Below are 15,281 nucleotides of genomic sequence, written 5' to 3'. Positions count from 1 at the left end.
TCAATCCTGTCTGTTTTACCTGAGTGAGGTTATCTGGGAGTTGTCAAGTCACAATTAGGTTGAGGATGGGTCACACAGACCATTCAGCCAACCTCACCTTTCATCAATCGTAAGGTCACTTGAACCCATTTCATGTTTCCTCTAGTTCTGTGTACACAGCCTGGATTGTAACCATTTTCTTTCTCTGCAACCAGCCCTGTGAAGGGGCGGTTATACATGAGAGAGATCAGAATTCTCACGTTTCCTTTTCCTAGTGGTGTTTCTGCTGGTGCATGTACACACACTTACACATATTTGTGGAAATGCTGACATTCCAATTAAAACATTTTTCAAAATCATTTACTAAAAACTCATGCTTAAACTGGTGGTAATTCTGAAGGGAATGGACTAGGTAGATGGAAGTTTGCAGGTTTTAGAGTATGGATATTCAACATTCTACCTGTGTTTATGGATACGGTAATCTTTAATTCAAAATCAAACATTAATTTCAATTATAGATAAAAAGTGGCTTTACTCCATACACAACAATAACTGAAAAGACGATAAACAATACAATGAGGACAACCAACACGATTATCATAAAACCTGATAAGTGCTGTGCCAATATCAAACAAATAAGTCAGAGGGTAAAATTTACCGTTCAATGAGGTTATGCAGTGCTTTGAAGAGAAGTGTTCGGCACTCATAGGAAAGGCCAGTTTCCCAATCCCATGACCCTCGTACTTCTTCTGTAATAAAAACAAAGTTAAATTATTAAACAAACGACAACTTTCCAACATATAATGGCCTCAATCATAAATCAATAACAGATGACAATAATCATCAAAAAATCAAAATTCTGGCAGCTATTCCAGCCTTAATGAGTTAACATGGCAAACTTATGATTAAGTTTTTGAGGAAAATCCACATTAGCTCCTACCTCTATTCCTACTTTTTCAAAATTTATAATACTGGCAAAAGAAAAATATTAAGCTCCCCATTCCCATCCCTCAGTTACCTTTTGCGAGAACCAGGAAATACCTTGGTAACATTCTTTTCCCTCATCTTCAAGGATGATAATAACATGTCAAAAATTAATGTAGCAAAGGGAAGTATTTCAGGTACACATGACAAGATTTTACCACAGCTGCTACATTTGCACACTGCATTTACTGATCAATTTGTGTGTTGAATAAGTCCTGCCTCACCCTCTTTCCATCACTTGCTTTGCTTGCCGTACAATCAAGTAATGCCTTGCCTTCTTTCCATCACTCACTTTGCTTGCTGTACAATTAAATAATGCCATGCCTTCTTTCTATCACTTACTTTGCTTGCTGCACAATGCTATTTCTTTCAGCTGCTACTCCTCTAGCACAGTCTTTTTATTCCTAGTTATCTGGTATTGTCTTCAAACATTTGCCTATTCTGATCTTGAATGTTTTTACAGTAACTCCATGGATATTTCTTAATTTTCCAGGTATCAAATCAAATAATGGCTCTGACTTCATTGCTTGGCAATCTGATTCTTGGGTGAAATCCTATTTTTTCCTGGTATTAGTCGACATCAGTCTGCCTCTTTCTTGCTTGACTGCTCTCAGGTTCACAACATGACTCTTTAAGCCTTCTTGGAGTACATGCCATAAAATTTCAGTTAGAAACAACAGTGTTAAAAAGAAATTATGCTATGATTGCTATTTCTGAATCTTGGTTAGATGTAAATAGAGATTTCCTTGCCAAATATGCAACTCCAAAGTACACTCTGTTTAATAGTGATGGGGAATAAAGTAGGTGTTGGTGCCTTGCTCTTTGTTAAAGCTCATTCTAATCCCCTACAGAAAAATACTGAAGAATGCCAAATTCACTTTTGTAGACCTTAAAGATAAGGTTTGCAAGAAAATAACAGTAGGACTAGTTGACAGGCCCCTGCAGACACTAGAGGTGGAAGAAAGATTTTATAATCAACTGGCAAAAATTTGTAAGAACAAGATTCTATCATAGTATGAGAATTTAACTTCCTTTCTAGTAGCCCAGGGTATGGACTCTACCTAATCGACTTGATATTGCCCTAATCCAATTAGTCAAGATATCTACATGTGATGAGAATATATCAGATTTTGTTCTAACCACAAATGAGGATCTCATTAATAATATGGAAGATAGATAGATGTGGTCTTTCATCATCTGTTCCTGGCTCTGTGGAAATGGCAATCAAATGTGAAAGGGATATATTTGTATGTATAGACATATACCATGCAAGTGAGAAGGAGGGCTCTAGTAGTAATGGCCCCTCCAATTAATCCTGCAAATTTAAGGCATACTCCTCTGACTGCACTTAATTGTAGGGGTCTACCACCAGTGAAAGGGAGAGCTCAGGTGGAAGTGTACTGGCCCCTCCCAATACCCCAGCTAACTCGAGGAATATCCCGTCCCCTACACTTGGAGCAACGCATTAGGAAGAAGGCTGTTGACAGCAGCCACCCAGGGTGGTACTACCATCCTGACTGAGGAGTGTCAAAGAGGTGCCCAGAAATGCCTTACACTCTCCATGTCAGGATTGCTGGTCTTGCTTTCTGTCTCATCAAAACAGCACTACTAGGTTAGTTCTACCATCCTCTCCTTACACTAAGTATCTACTCAAGCCTTGCTTTTTTTTTCTTTCTTTTGTTTTCACATAAGTATTCTTGCCAACTCCTATCCACTAAAACATTTCTAAGTATTATAATGGTCTGACAAATCTATGGCCCTTGTCCCCAGCCTCAAGGGGTACTAAGAATCTCTGGGTTTCTGCCTGATTCTACTGCCAATGAGAGGGAAGGCTCTGGCAGTAGTACTATCAGCCCCTCCCTCTCTCTTAGACCTCCCTTTTTCTATTCATTATATCAATACTTGTGGTCTCTCTAGTACCCTCCCCTCTGTTGAACGCCATCTGTCTACTGCTTCTCCTATCTAACTTATCTCTGAGACACAGTTGTCTAATGATGTTTTCACTAGTCCCTTTTTCATATTCAACTATAATATCAACTCACAATTACAGTTCATAGATGGTGTTTGTGCTTATTCCAACATTAACACACCTGTAGCACACCTCAAGGACCTTGAGTCCCCAAACTTTATAAAAATGTTATCTGACTTAAGGTCTGTCTCCCAACTGCCACACTCTTAAACCATAAAAGTATCTTAACATTTTTATAAGTTTTAAATTTAATTTCATGTTATGTCCTATGGTTGCTATATCCCTACATCTCTTAAAGAATTATTCACAGTCAATGCCACTGATCTGTTTTAAAAACATGGAGATTGTGGTTAAGTCATCCTTCTCTCTTCTAAAGTCATCAAATGTAAAACCTTTTGCTTTTCCCTGTAACTAAGCTCTCTTAATTCTGGTAATTACTTTGTTGTCCTCCACTGGACCTTCTCTATTAGCTTGTAGCAACCCAATATCATTCCAATAAATGTCACCTTACTGACAGTACCATGACATGGTGGCAGATCACAGCATGTGACCTCACCTGACATAATTCCCAGTGAAATGAGTTTGGTGGCCCAGCCTATGGGGACACATGTATCACTCCACAACACCAATACTTGATAATTCCATTAAATAAATGACCAAACCCTTTTCATGAGAAGAGCCACTCATACGGACATAACCTCGACCAAGAGCATGGAGTGTGGTTAGAGCTTGCAAAATTCTGGTGCAACATATCCAATTCCCTTTGGGAATAGCACCTCCTCCTAGATTGACTTCATAACCTGACATTCCTGCCTCTTATATACCTGGGCAATATGGCACAACAGAGTCAGCAGTACTTAAGTCTTTGCAGTGAGACTCCAGACTCATGCCACCCTTAAGGTGCCCCTTCCATTAGAAAAGTTTCCTACATGACTCCTGACATTTCATCTTCCTAGTATGTTTCCTCATGGTGCCTCATCTCCCACGTCCATCTTAGGAAGGACTCACAAGGAAATCAAGCTGCCACCTCCTGCAGTAAGAGTCAAACAGATGAAAGCCAATCTCTTGGCTAAATTTGCAGACTGGACATGCCAACACCTACAAAGAGGAAAATCAGCACTGCCCTACAATTTGACAGCAGTGTGAGGAACCACTGGACACACGTGGCAGCCAATGCCAGTCAACATATGCAGGCAACCTCAAACATTGGGAACACAGAGGACACTCTCAGTGACACTCTCATGAGTACTGTTCCACCACCTTGGATACCTCCATAAGTCACCTTGGCTGTCACACCATTTACAGCTAGCACGTCAATAGCCAGTGGGTGGACCTGAAAAGACTAGCCCTGGAAGCCACAACCACTCTGATCCCACCATATAAAGCATCGTACTTCACAGATGAAAGTAAAGTTTAGAAGGGCATTCCACACCCATGGTCAACTCCTCTGGAGACTAACAGAAGACAACTTCACTCTACAAACAGAGCTGACAGCCATATGCAAAGCTAAAACTCATATCCTCGATCCTTGAGACACACCAGAGATTCCAGCGACAAGATTGCTAGGTCATCTTCCATTGGATTCCCTGCCTGTTAACTTCAAAGGGAATGAGATCGCAGAAGAGGCAGACCAGTTGGCCATTCATTCTGTCAATGTAAATATACATGTTCCAGTGTGCCTGATGCATGCCAAGAACCACATAGGAACTCTGCATGAAAAAAGTCTTCCTTGACGTCTTCAACAAAGGTCCATTTCTGCCATACATTGATTTGACTTTGTCGCAGATACACCCAAGTCAATCTTCATTGACAACGACTATGGTACAAATACACTTGACAAACTGTCAACGGACTCATCAGGCAATATGCATTCTGTCATGAGCAAGCAACAACCCCACTGCGACAATACTTTAACGGCAAAATGACATTCATTCTCTGGGACAAGATCCGGGACTTTTGAAAAGAGAACCATGCGATACTACCAGCACACACTCATCTGTAGGGCCCAGACCCAATGTATGCAATACCTACTACGTCAAGGTGAGATATCCATCAGCCAGATGTACTAAACAATGTTCCCAGTAGGTGCTGTTCCCAGGAAATGCAGGCTTCTGGATCTAAGGGGTTACACCACTCCAAACCTAACCACATCAAAGAGTTGGGGGTGGAGGTAAGCACTCATTAACCAGAGGCCTGCACCCACTTGCATATCTGTTGTGTACTTTTCTAAATCAACAGGTAAAACTTACAAAGCATCTGCTGGGTTATCCAATCATCCCTTCCAGTCTGTCTGCTGTATCTTTGTCAAGATCAGCAGGTGGGCTCTGCCTATTGGTCTTTTTCAAAATTAACAGGTGGAACTTCAGCAAAAAGCTCAAGCTGGAATCACTGAATAAGCTGCTAAAGGCAAAGACCCATATTGTACTAGATGTGCAACAATACTTACAAACAACTAACCTTCACCTATCACAAAAAGCAGTCATAACAACATGGGACTTACAGCTATGCCCACAAAACTCTTGCAACCCAAGCACAAACCTGCAGCCACTACTCACTCCACGCCCACTTCCTACAGGAGCACCACATAGACTCAACAACCAATCATCTCTCCAATGTGCTCCTGCTTCATCCCATCCACCTTCATCAACATCAAGGGACTCCCGCCAAGACTATCTCCTATTTCTCAACCTACCTCACAATAGCTTATTGTCCCTGGACTATCTCACCTTATGTGTCTTAACCGATAAAGCACTGGTGCTGTTGTTATGTGTATTTCCATATTCTTCTCTCAGTTACATCACTCCAACAACCAATAATCACCTATAAAAGCTCTTTGTGCTTCTTTAAGTGAGGAGACCAAACCTGAGAAGCACATTTTAGTTTCTACCTTAGATATATGAACAGACTTAAATATTTCCTCAACCAGCTATCATGATATCTGCCAGAGGATGGTCTGTCTCCTTTACCATTATCCTATTGGGGAATCTTCTGATAGGTTAGGGACAATGCTGAACCCCTTGTCCTTTCAAAAAAGAGAATCCTGAAGCATATTTCCTACCATTATGATCATACTGAGACTCTTTCACTCTGTCCCAACCTCGTTCAATTTGCTTGGATTAAATTTCATCAACAATTTATTGGATCAACTTTGGGGTATGTTTAGGTCCAAAGTTGTAAGCAAATCCAATCCTCACTGCTTTTCACAGTACTCATGACTTTTGCATCACCTGCAAACATATCAAAATAGGAGTCCATACCTTCAATTAAGTCATTCACATACGGTAAGATAAATAACAGACCCAGAATAGAACCTTGTGGCACTCCAATGGTGACCTCTATCCATCTATCAGACTCCCATGACACACGTCCTTGTTCCCTTCCACTAAGATAATCCTTCCATCACAGGAATGCCCCCCTTATTCCTGCCTGATGAGCCAGCTTCTTGATCAGCCTCTAATGCAGTACTGTGCCGAATACTTTCTAGCTGTCAAGATATAAAAAAAAATCCACTCAACCTTCCCTTTTGTATATGACTCTCCTACAAATTTAGGATGTTTGTTACAAATGACTGTGTGTGTGTCCTCATTCATACATGGGGGGGGGCTATTAAACTAGGGAGTGTTTTACCTGTTGAATATTCTCTATCATATATCATCTTAAATTTCTGTATGCCATCTACATTACCCATGTCTTCAGTCACTTTCTATTCATCATCATTCTTACCTTACTCTTTTTCACATCCCACAGTAAAAGTATTTATTCAGCTTTTTAATCAAATAATTTTTGCTTTCTGGGGATAGGGGAGAAAGAATACTTCCCACGTATTCCCTGCGTGTCGTAGAAAGCGACTAAAAGGGGAGGGAGCGGGTGGCTGGAAATCCTCCCCTTTCTTGTTTTTTTTTAATTTTCCAAAAGAAGCAACAGAGAAGGGGGTCAGGTGAGGATATTCCCTCTAAGGCCCAGTTCTCTGTTCTTAACGCCACCTCGCTAACGCGGGAAATGGCAAATAGTATGAAAAAAAAAAAAAAAAAAAATTTTTGCTTCATTTCATAAGTCTTCTGGTTGTTCTCCGGCTACATTTTCAATGAACTATTCACTGTCTACGTTATCGATGTTTCATAAACTTTCGAGGTTGTTAATCAAGTCATCCCTCACTCTTCTCATCCTAGGCAGACAAATCTAAAGCCTCTGGCCTTTCCCTGTACCTCAGCTCTCTTAGTTCTGATATTGTATCGTCTTGGTATCCTCCTCTGGACCTTCTCTACAAGTTCTTTGAGCTTCTTCAGGTCAGATGAACAAACGAAAAGAGTAAGTTCTGGTTTTTGCCTTGTAAATTGTGAACAGCTTGCTCAATAATTCATTATAATTATCCATGAATTTGGATGTTCTGTAATTATTGCTTGAATACTGATGGACTGCTTTACTATTCATTTTACTAGGGTGACACTCCGGCCACAGGTTAGGGACAATGTTGACTTCTAAGTGTGCTGTGTGTCCGTGTGTTACAAGAGCTTTGCTCATTAAAGCTCTTTCCACAACAAATATCACCTGCAGGAAGACTGATGTAGTGGAGGCAGTACAATAATTGGTGCATTCCAATAAATATATTCCATTACAATGAAACTACCATACATTAGTCTTTTCTAGAAGGCAACTGGAAAAGGCCAGCATTCCTGGGTTGACTGGGGTCTCCCTTCTGCCCACAACAAAGACAACTACCCAAGACTCCAACAAATGAAGGCGATTTTTACGAGTGAAACGTGTAATGCAGGACATCTACCGTCCTAACCTTGTCTTAATACGCTAACGCATATTTCAACGTACGTCCATACACATACACAAACAAGACCCCCCACCCACACACACACATGCTCACGTTGCCGCCACACGGACGCTGTACCGGGGTCTGGCGCGGCGGCTGCTACCCAACCCCGCTACACCACCAGCCATGAAGTAAGTTCCCGTTAATATGACTTTGTCTGTCCTGCCACTAAGGGCCAACCACGCTACTTAACACTACTTGGAAGAAATAGCTAGCTATAGGTGGTCAGGGGGTGAGTTCCAGTCATTAAGTAACGGCACACGGGGGTGATTGTCTATTGATCTTACGTTTCTCTCGGTGCAGACTCCCTCCCGCTCCTGTCCCCGCCACTCTCCTCCCCCTCTACATCCCCGCCCGGGGATCGCGTGCACACCCCAACATCGTGTACCGGTCGTCGCCCCGACTACTAACAATCATTCTCTCCAGTAAACACAACACACTGCAACATGTCTAATGATGCGCTCAAACCACACTCACTTTACATGAACACACACACACTCCATATTTCCGATACACAATTACGTCTGCGAGTCCCATTACGTATAGTATACCATCCAATATATGAAAACAACAAAAAATGGACCTTCATAACTGTATCGCACATATATTCATGAACAAATAGGTAATGTTCCCTTAAGCATCAGTAAACCATGGGAGTCAGGATGACAGGGTAAGGCAGTCCGCAACATTATGTAGCAAATACCTCTCAATCTTAATGAAGTAGGAAAATGACATAAAGAACATTATCTATTCTTAATTCATTTAGAATACATTAACATTTGAAAATCTATAGATAAGTATTCACGGCCAACCAAATCTAATCAATAACAATAAAAATGGCAAATTGACATTCTCCCCCCAAGAACATTTACTGCCCGCGCCCAAGATGATGCACACGGGTCTTATGTATGTATTACTGGAGCAGCAACCACAGTGGCACAAGACGGACACGTTTAACGTGAGGATCCCGAGCAGCGAGAGGTGGGGCGGACATCCACCTGTGAGCAATGGTCTGTCTACCAAGCCACACACCTCACTCACAAACCACCACACAATAACGAAAAACTATACTGGAAACCTCATCAGTAGTGCAACCGACCAAGAATAATCTTTTCTAAGCAGTGGGTTGCTCGTCCATGCGACGGTAACCTCTGACCTTCTGACCTCAAAAGCAATAGGATATTATATTCCCTTGAGAGAAGCCACAGGTAGTCTGGCCTTATCGAAGCTGAATTCAAATTACCAAAAGAACACAGTTTAGCTGGTTCTGCTGCGTTACCTTAACACCCACAATATTCTTCCTGGCTCCCAAGGAATGCTATACTTCGTGTCAATTCCTCACAACAGCTATCATGCAGACAATGACTGGAAAGACAGCATCATCACTTGCCTCCCCGAACCTCTGACTCTGGCAAATAAGGTCAATGGAACGGATACATATTAGTATAGCTCCTCCTTCCATGTACCGTTCCTCGCCGGGATGACTGTGCCAAATGTAACACAGTAATTAAGGACATAATCAATAGTTCTGATGAGAGTAACTCGACGACATAGGGGAAAATGAAATCGAAAAGCATAATAGAAACCTGAAGAATGAAAGGTCTTGGGCCATTTTGTATGTTTATCGTTCAAACGTTAAATGAATTCAGGTGTGAAAGTAAGATAATACAATGCTCCGATGGGTAAATTTCTCTTGTACAGAATTATGTTCAGACATTGAATATCATAATATGTCATTCTCAAAACCACTATGAATAATATGGGAATAAAACAACAACAAATAGTAAATCTATTTTTGATCAGACTTAAAAGTGAGAGCGGCGACCACTTCCATGGTTGCTGTTGGAGAGGGTCAAGACTGGGGCACCAAACCATGACCCACAACCCTACTAACGACCTCCTTCCCATTACATACGTGGAGCAACCCACCTCCACTCATTCCAACCCACCATAATAATGATCACCACCACCCACCTTCACCCATGCCTATCACAATCGTACAGCAACCCACCACCGCCACCGACCTAACCCACTCCTGCGCACCACAGATATGCAGCAACCCACCACAACCACCCTCTTCACTTCTGTGAGCCACAGCCGGGCTGGAGCCCACCACTACCACCCACCTTACTCCAGCCCACCACAAGCATGAAGCAATTTAACGCCCGTCACATTCCTCATGCCCACCATATATATATATATATATTCTTTTCTTTCTTTCAAACTATTCGCCATTTCCCGCATTAGCAAGGTAGCGTTAAGAACAGAGGACTGGACCTCTGAGGGAATATCCTCACCTGGCCCCCTTCTCTGTTCCTTCTTTTGGAAAAAAAAAAAAAAAACAGGAGGGGAGGATTTCCAGCCCCCCGCTCCCTCCCCTTTTAGTCGCCTTCTACGACACGCAGGGAATACGTGGGAAGTATTCTTTCTCCCCTATCCCCAGGGATATATATATATATATATATATATATATATATATATATATATATATATATATATATATGAAATACGACCCTTAGGATGGGGAAGTCACTGTGGACGATAAGAGAATAACAACATCCCTGAACAGAGTCTTCAGTTCTATGTTTATACCAGAAAGCAGCCATACGAATCAAGAGACTGATAAATAGCACACACACACACACACACACACACACACTGGTCTGCAACCAGAATTTACCATCACACTCGTTGAAGTACTAACACAAGGTTAACTTGAAGATGAGTAGAAGTCAAGGTCCTGATCGTTTGTATCCACAAGCAATTCAAAATAATCAAGCACGAAACTACCAAACCAATACTCTCACTAAATCTCTGTAGGATGGAATAGTACCACAGGAATGGAGACTGGCAGACATTAAACACATATATCCAACAAGGGAAGCCATGAAATGTATGGCTATTGCCGTCCTATTTGCCTCACACCAATTACATGTAAACTTCATGTGTCAATTATCACACATAAGAACACACACTGATCAATGACACACAGCATGGTTCTGGAGGGCACAGATCACAACGCACAAACCTCCTCGAGTCTTATCATGAATTATTGAAAACCCACGACAAGACCAAAGCAACATATATCATATTTCTGAACTTACAAGAACCATTCGACAAGGTCCCCCACGTTAAACTGATACATCAAGTACGGGCCTTGGACATTACTGGCTGCATACGAAGCCAGGACAGGAAAGAATCGTACCGAGTGGTCAAGCCTGACCATGGTCACCCGTTACAAGTGGGGTCCTCTGTGGGCCCGTCCTGAACACCATATAATTTCATAATACTGCTGCCAGGGCAGAAGAGTTTGCAGATGACACAAAAACTGACAATGCCATTGTACCTAAAGATGACAGGCTAAGATTACAAGATGATTTAGTTACAAGAGTTGGTCTAGAAACTGACAAATGCCATTTAACGTCAATGTTACCTGTCGCAGGTGCAAAACCTCCACAAGAAAGTGATTATGTACTAATAAGCCACAAGAAGAGAGGGATGTAAGGGTCACTGTCTCTAACGATCTCAAATTCTCCCAGCATCGTAACGAAGCTGCCAAGAATGCAAATGGGATGTTAGGATTTATGATTAGAAACTTTACATACAATAACAAGGATGTGATATTCACCCTATAATCAAATCTAGTTAGACTTCCACCCCGAATATGCAGCGCGCTTCTGGGTCCCTACCAAAGTAAGGATATTCTGAAATGGGAAGCAAGGCAGCGATGAGCAATGACATTCATTACTACCTTACGTAACAAATAATATGAGGAGAGACTGCAAAAACTAAATGTGTTCTCTCGAAGTAAGATGCAGCTCCCGAGGCAAGGTAACACAGTTTTAAAACACTTGGGAGGATCCAACGACGTCGATATTAAAAATATCTTTACAGTCGCGCCAATACTGCAAACGAGAGGAAACTGACGAAAATTGACTGGTAACAGACTTAAAATGGATTGCACAAGATATTTCTTCACCAAAGACATTACTGACGCGTGGTATAAGCTTCTAAGATATGTTGTTCAGAGCAACACTAAATATCTTCAAATTAGGTTTGACCATCATCTACCAATCTCCGGTATTGAATCACCTATCATAACGCAGTGGTATATCATGCTACTTTCTCAACAACTGATCTTCGCCCAGGCCATTCTGTGGTAACTTACCAACACTGATTAACCCATGTCGCCTACTTGAAGGGAACAAGAAAGAGTTATTGCATCATCCTTCCACATCAAAAATAAAAGTGACATGGTCAATCGTAAGGCTGGAATTGAAAGTTAAATCTTGCTACTGTCTTTACAACAAAAAGTAAAGGATTGCATGACATACACGTTCACTGTACCTATGGCTTTACTATAAACATTTCCTTCAGTCATATTAATCCTGCATGTTTTTTTTTTTTTTCACCTTTTTCTCGTGCGATGTGTGGCCGGAAGAAAATATGGACTGGATGAGATCCTCTGCTCTGTCATCCTTTTCTTCTGCTTTTAAGGGAACTGCATCTTTGCCCGTGGTGTTAAGGCCAGATCACCTCGCCATGTCTATGTAACTTCACTCTTGCCCACTATAGCCGTACAAACCCCACAGTCACCACACCCAATTTCACTTGAGCACACCACAGACGGGGAACATGCCATCAACCACCAACTCACTCCTTCCCACCACATCCCTGCAGCAACCCACCTCACTCCTGCTGTCCATCACAACCATACAGCATCCGAACATCACCCACTTCCGTCCTACCCACCACGGCCGCGCACCCACCCACCAACTTCACTCCTGCCCACCACAGCCATGTAACAACCCATCACCATACACCCCACAACCATACAGCAACCCACCACCAAGATCCACCTCACTCCTGTCAATGACAGCCATGCAGAAACCCACCGCCAACTACCTCACTCCTGCCCACCACAACCGCGTTGCAACAAACCATCACCACCACCTCATACCTCCAACCACACTCCTGTAGCAACCCATCACCACCTCATACCTGCCAACCACACTCCTGTAGCAACCCATCACCACCTCATACCTGCCAACCACACTCCTGTAGCAACCCATCACCACCTCATACCTCCCAACCACACTCCTGTAGCAACCCATCACCACCTCATACCAGCCAACCACACTCCTGTAGCAACCCATCACCACCTCATACCTGCCAACCACACTCCTGTAGCAACCCATCACCACCTCATACCTGCCAACCACACTCCTGTAGCAACCCATCACCACCTCATACCTCCCAACCACACTCCTGTAGCAACCCATCACCACCTCATACCTGCCAACCACACTCCTGTAGCAACCCATCACCACCTCATACCAGCCAACCACACTCCTGTAGCAACCCATCACCACCTCATACCTCCCAACCACACTCCTGTAGCAACCCATCACCACCTCATACCAGCCAACCACACTCCTGTAGCAACCCATCACCACCTCATACCAGCCAACCACACTCCTGTAGCAACCCATCACCACCTCATACCAGCCAACCACACTCCTGTAGCAACCCATCACCACCTCATACCTGCCAACCACACTCCTGTAGCAACCCATCACCACCTCATACCAGCCAACCACACTCCTGTAGCAACCCATCACCACCTCATACCAGCCAACCACACTCCTGTAGCAACCCATCACCACCTCATACCTGCCAACCACACTCCTGTAGCAACCCATCACCACCTCATACCTGCCAACCACACTCCTGTAGCAACCCATCACCACCTCATACCAGCCAACCACACTCCTGTAGCAACCCATCACCACCTCATACCTGCCAACCACACTCCTGTAGCAACCCATCACCACCTCATACCTGCCAACCACACTCCTGTAGCAACCCATCACCACCTCATACCTGCCAACCACACTCCTGTAGCAACCCATCACCACATCATACCTGCCAACCACACTCCTGTAGCAACCCATCACCACCTCATACCTGCCAACCACACTCCTGTAGCAACCCATCACCACCTCATACCTGCCAACCACACTCCTGTAGCAACCCATCACCACCTCATACCTGCCAACCACACTCCTGTAGCAACCCATCACCACCTCATACCTGCCAACCACACTCCTGTAGCAACCCATCACCACATCATACCTGCCTACCACAGTCGTGATCAACCTACCACCACATCATACCTGCCTACCACAGTCGTGATCAACCTATCACCACATCGTACCTGCCTACCACAGTCGTGATCAACCTATCACCACATCGTACCTGCCTACCACAGTCGTGATCAACCTACCACGACATCATACCTGCCTACCACAGTCGTGATCAACCTACCACCACATCGTACCTGCCTACCACAGTCGTGATCAACCTATCACCACATCGTACCTGCCTACCACAGTCGTGAAGCAACCTATCACCACCCACCTTGTTCTTGCCCATCAAAGCCGCGCAGCAACCCGTCACCAGCACCCACCCCAGTCCTGCCCTGGGCAGCAACCCACCATCACCACGCTACCCCACTGGATTATATACATTATTGCGAGTGAAATTAGACAAATCGAGCACTAAGTAGCAACCCAGATCGAGGTTATCACAGCTTTCAATAACTCTTGAATGCCTAACTGGAAACGGGACCTTGTGTGCTGAAGATGGCCTGCATTCAAACGTGTCAACTTTAACGGTGCAAAGTTGGACACACACACATAAAGCAGTGTTATCTGCCAGGAACATCATAATTACCGAAAAAGGAAATCATCTCTCACTGGGGGTCAGATGTGACCGTACCGGCTGGGCCACACTCACTTCCTGACCAGGAGGGAGGTTTACGGCGTCACTTACCTTGCCTAGAGCGAGCGAAACATTAACGTGCGTTGCATCCACGCGGGAACTATTACCCCAGTCACACATGATGACCTGACCACATCACATGCGTCCACACGGTTAAAACCCTCATATAACACTAATAACAGGCACCATCATGAATACCACACACAACAGCTCTTCCTATAGTGAAGGGTTAGGCATCCCAGGGGTATGATGGCTTTTTGAAAAAACACGCTTCACGCACCAGGCAACGTTTAACCAGAGCTACATCACAGACTACAGGTCATCGTGGCTACGGGATTTGAGGTCCAGGCACATCAACCGCTGGACACGGAATATAATAAAAGTAAACAAGACGTCCCAAACTATCATCTGGCACAGGGTGCAGACCTCCTACACTTTGTGTTGAATAGGAAAGGAGTTCGCATCATGAAGGTAAAGCTTTAGTAAATAAAAAAAGAAGCAATAAATGTAGATTTCAACACTATAAATTGGGATCTTATAACAAGTGAGCATGAGGGATGGTACACATTCATCATTTAACACGACTGATGATTTCTATATCAAATGACTTGAGACAACGAAAAAAACAAAGAGCGATCACAATATTGTCCGATTCACTGTAAACTTCCGGTTGTATATCGAGAAGAACAATATGATACCAGTACTTAGATGACGGGCAGGTTGTGGGCAGGGTTAGGGAAGGTG

The 15,281-nt window shown here is 43.4% G+C and overlaps 1 protein-coding gene across 1 annotated transcript in view; it reads right to left on the bottom strand.

Moving 5' to 3' along the window:
- The window catches only part of skd (mediator complex subunit skuld), a 722,241-nt gene that overhangs the window by 553,291 nt on the left and 153,669 nt on the right, over nt 1-15,281 (bottom strand). Inside the window, exon 3 of the mRNA XM_071664981.1 lies at nt 638-728. Within this exon, the coding sequence (XP_071521082.1) occupies nt 638-728 (91 nt within the window). The remainder of the gene's footprint in view (nt 1-637; nt 729-15,281) is intronic.

This window comes from Panulirus ornatus, chromosome 9 (genome assembly GCF_036320965.1).
Source record: "Panulirus ornatus isolate Po-2019 chromosome 9, ASM3632096v1, whole genome shotgun sequence".
In the NCBI taxonomy this organism is placed as follows: Eukaryota; Metazoa; Arthropoda; class Malacostraca; order Decapoda; family Palinuridae; genus Panulirus; species Panulirus ornatus.
The sequence above is the reverse complement of the archived record's forward strand: the minus strand, read 5'-3'. Positions and strand labels throughout refer to the sequence as shown.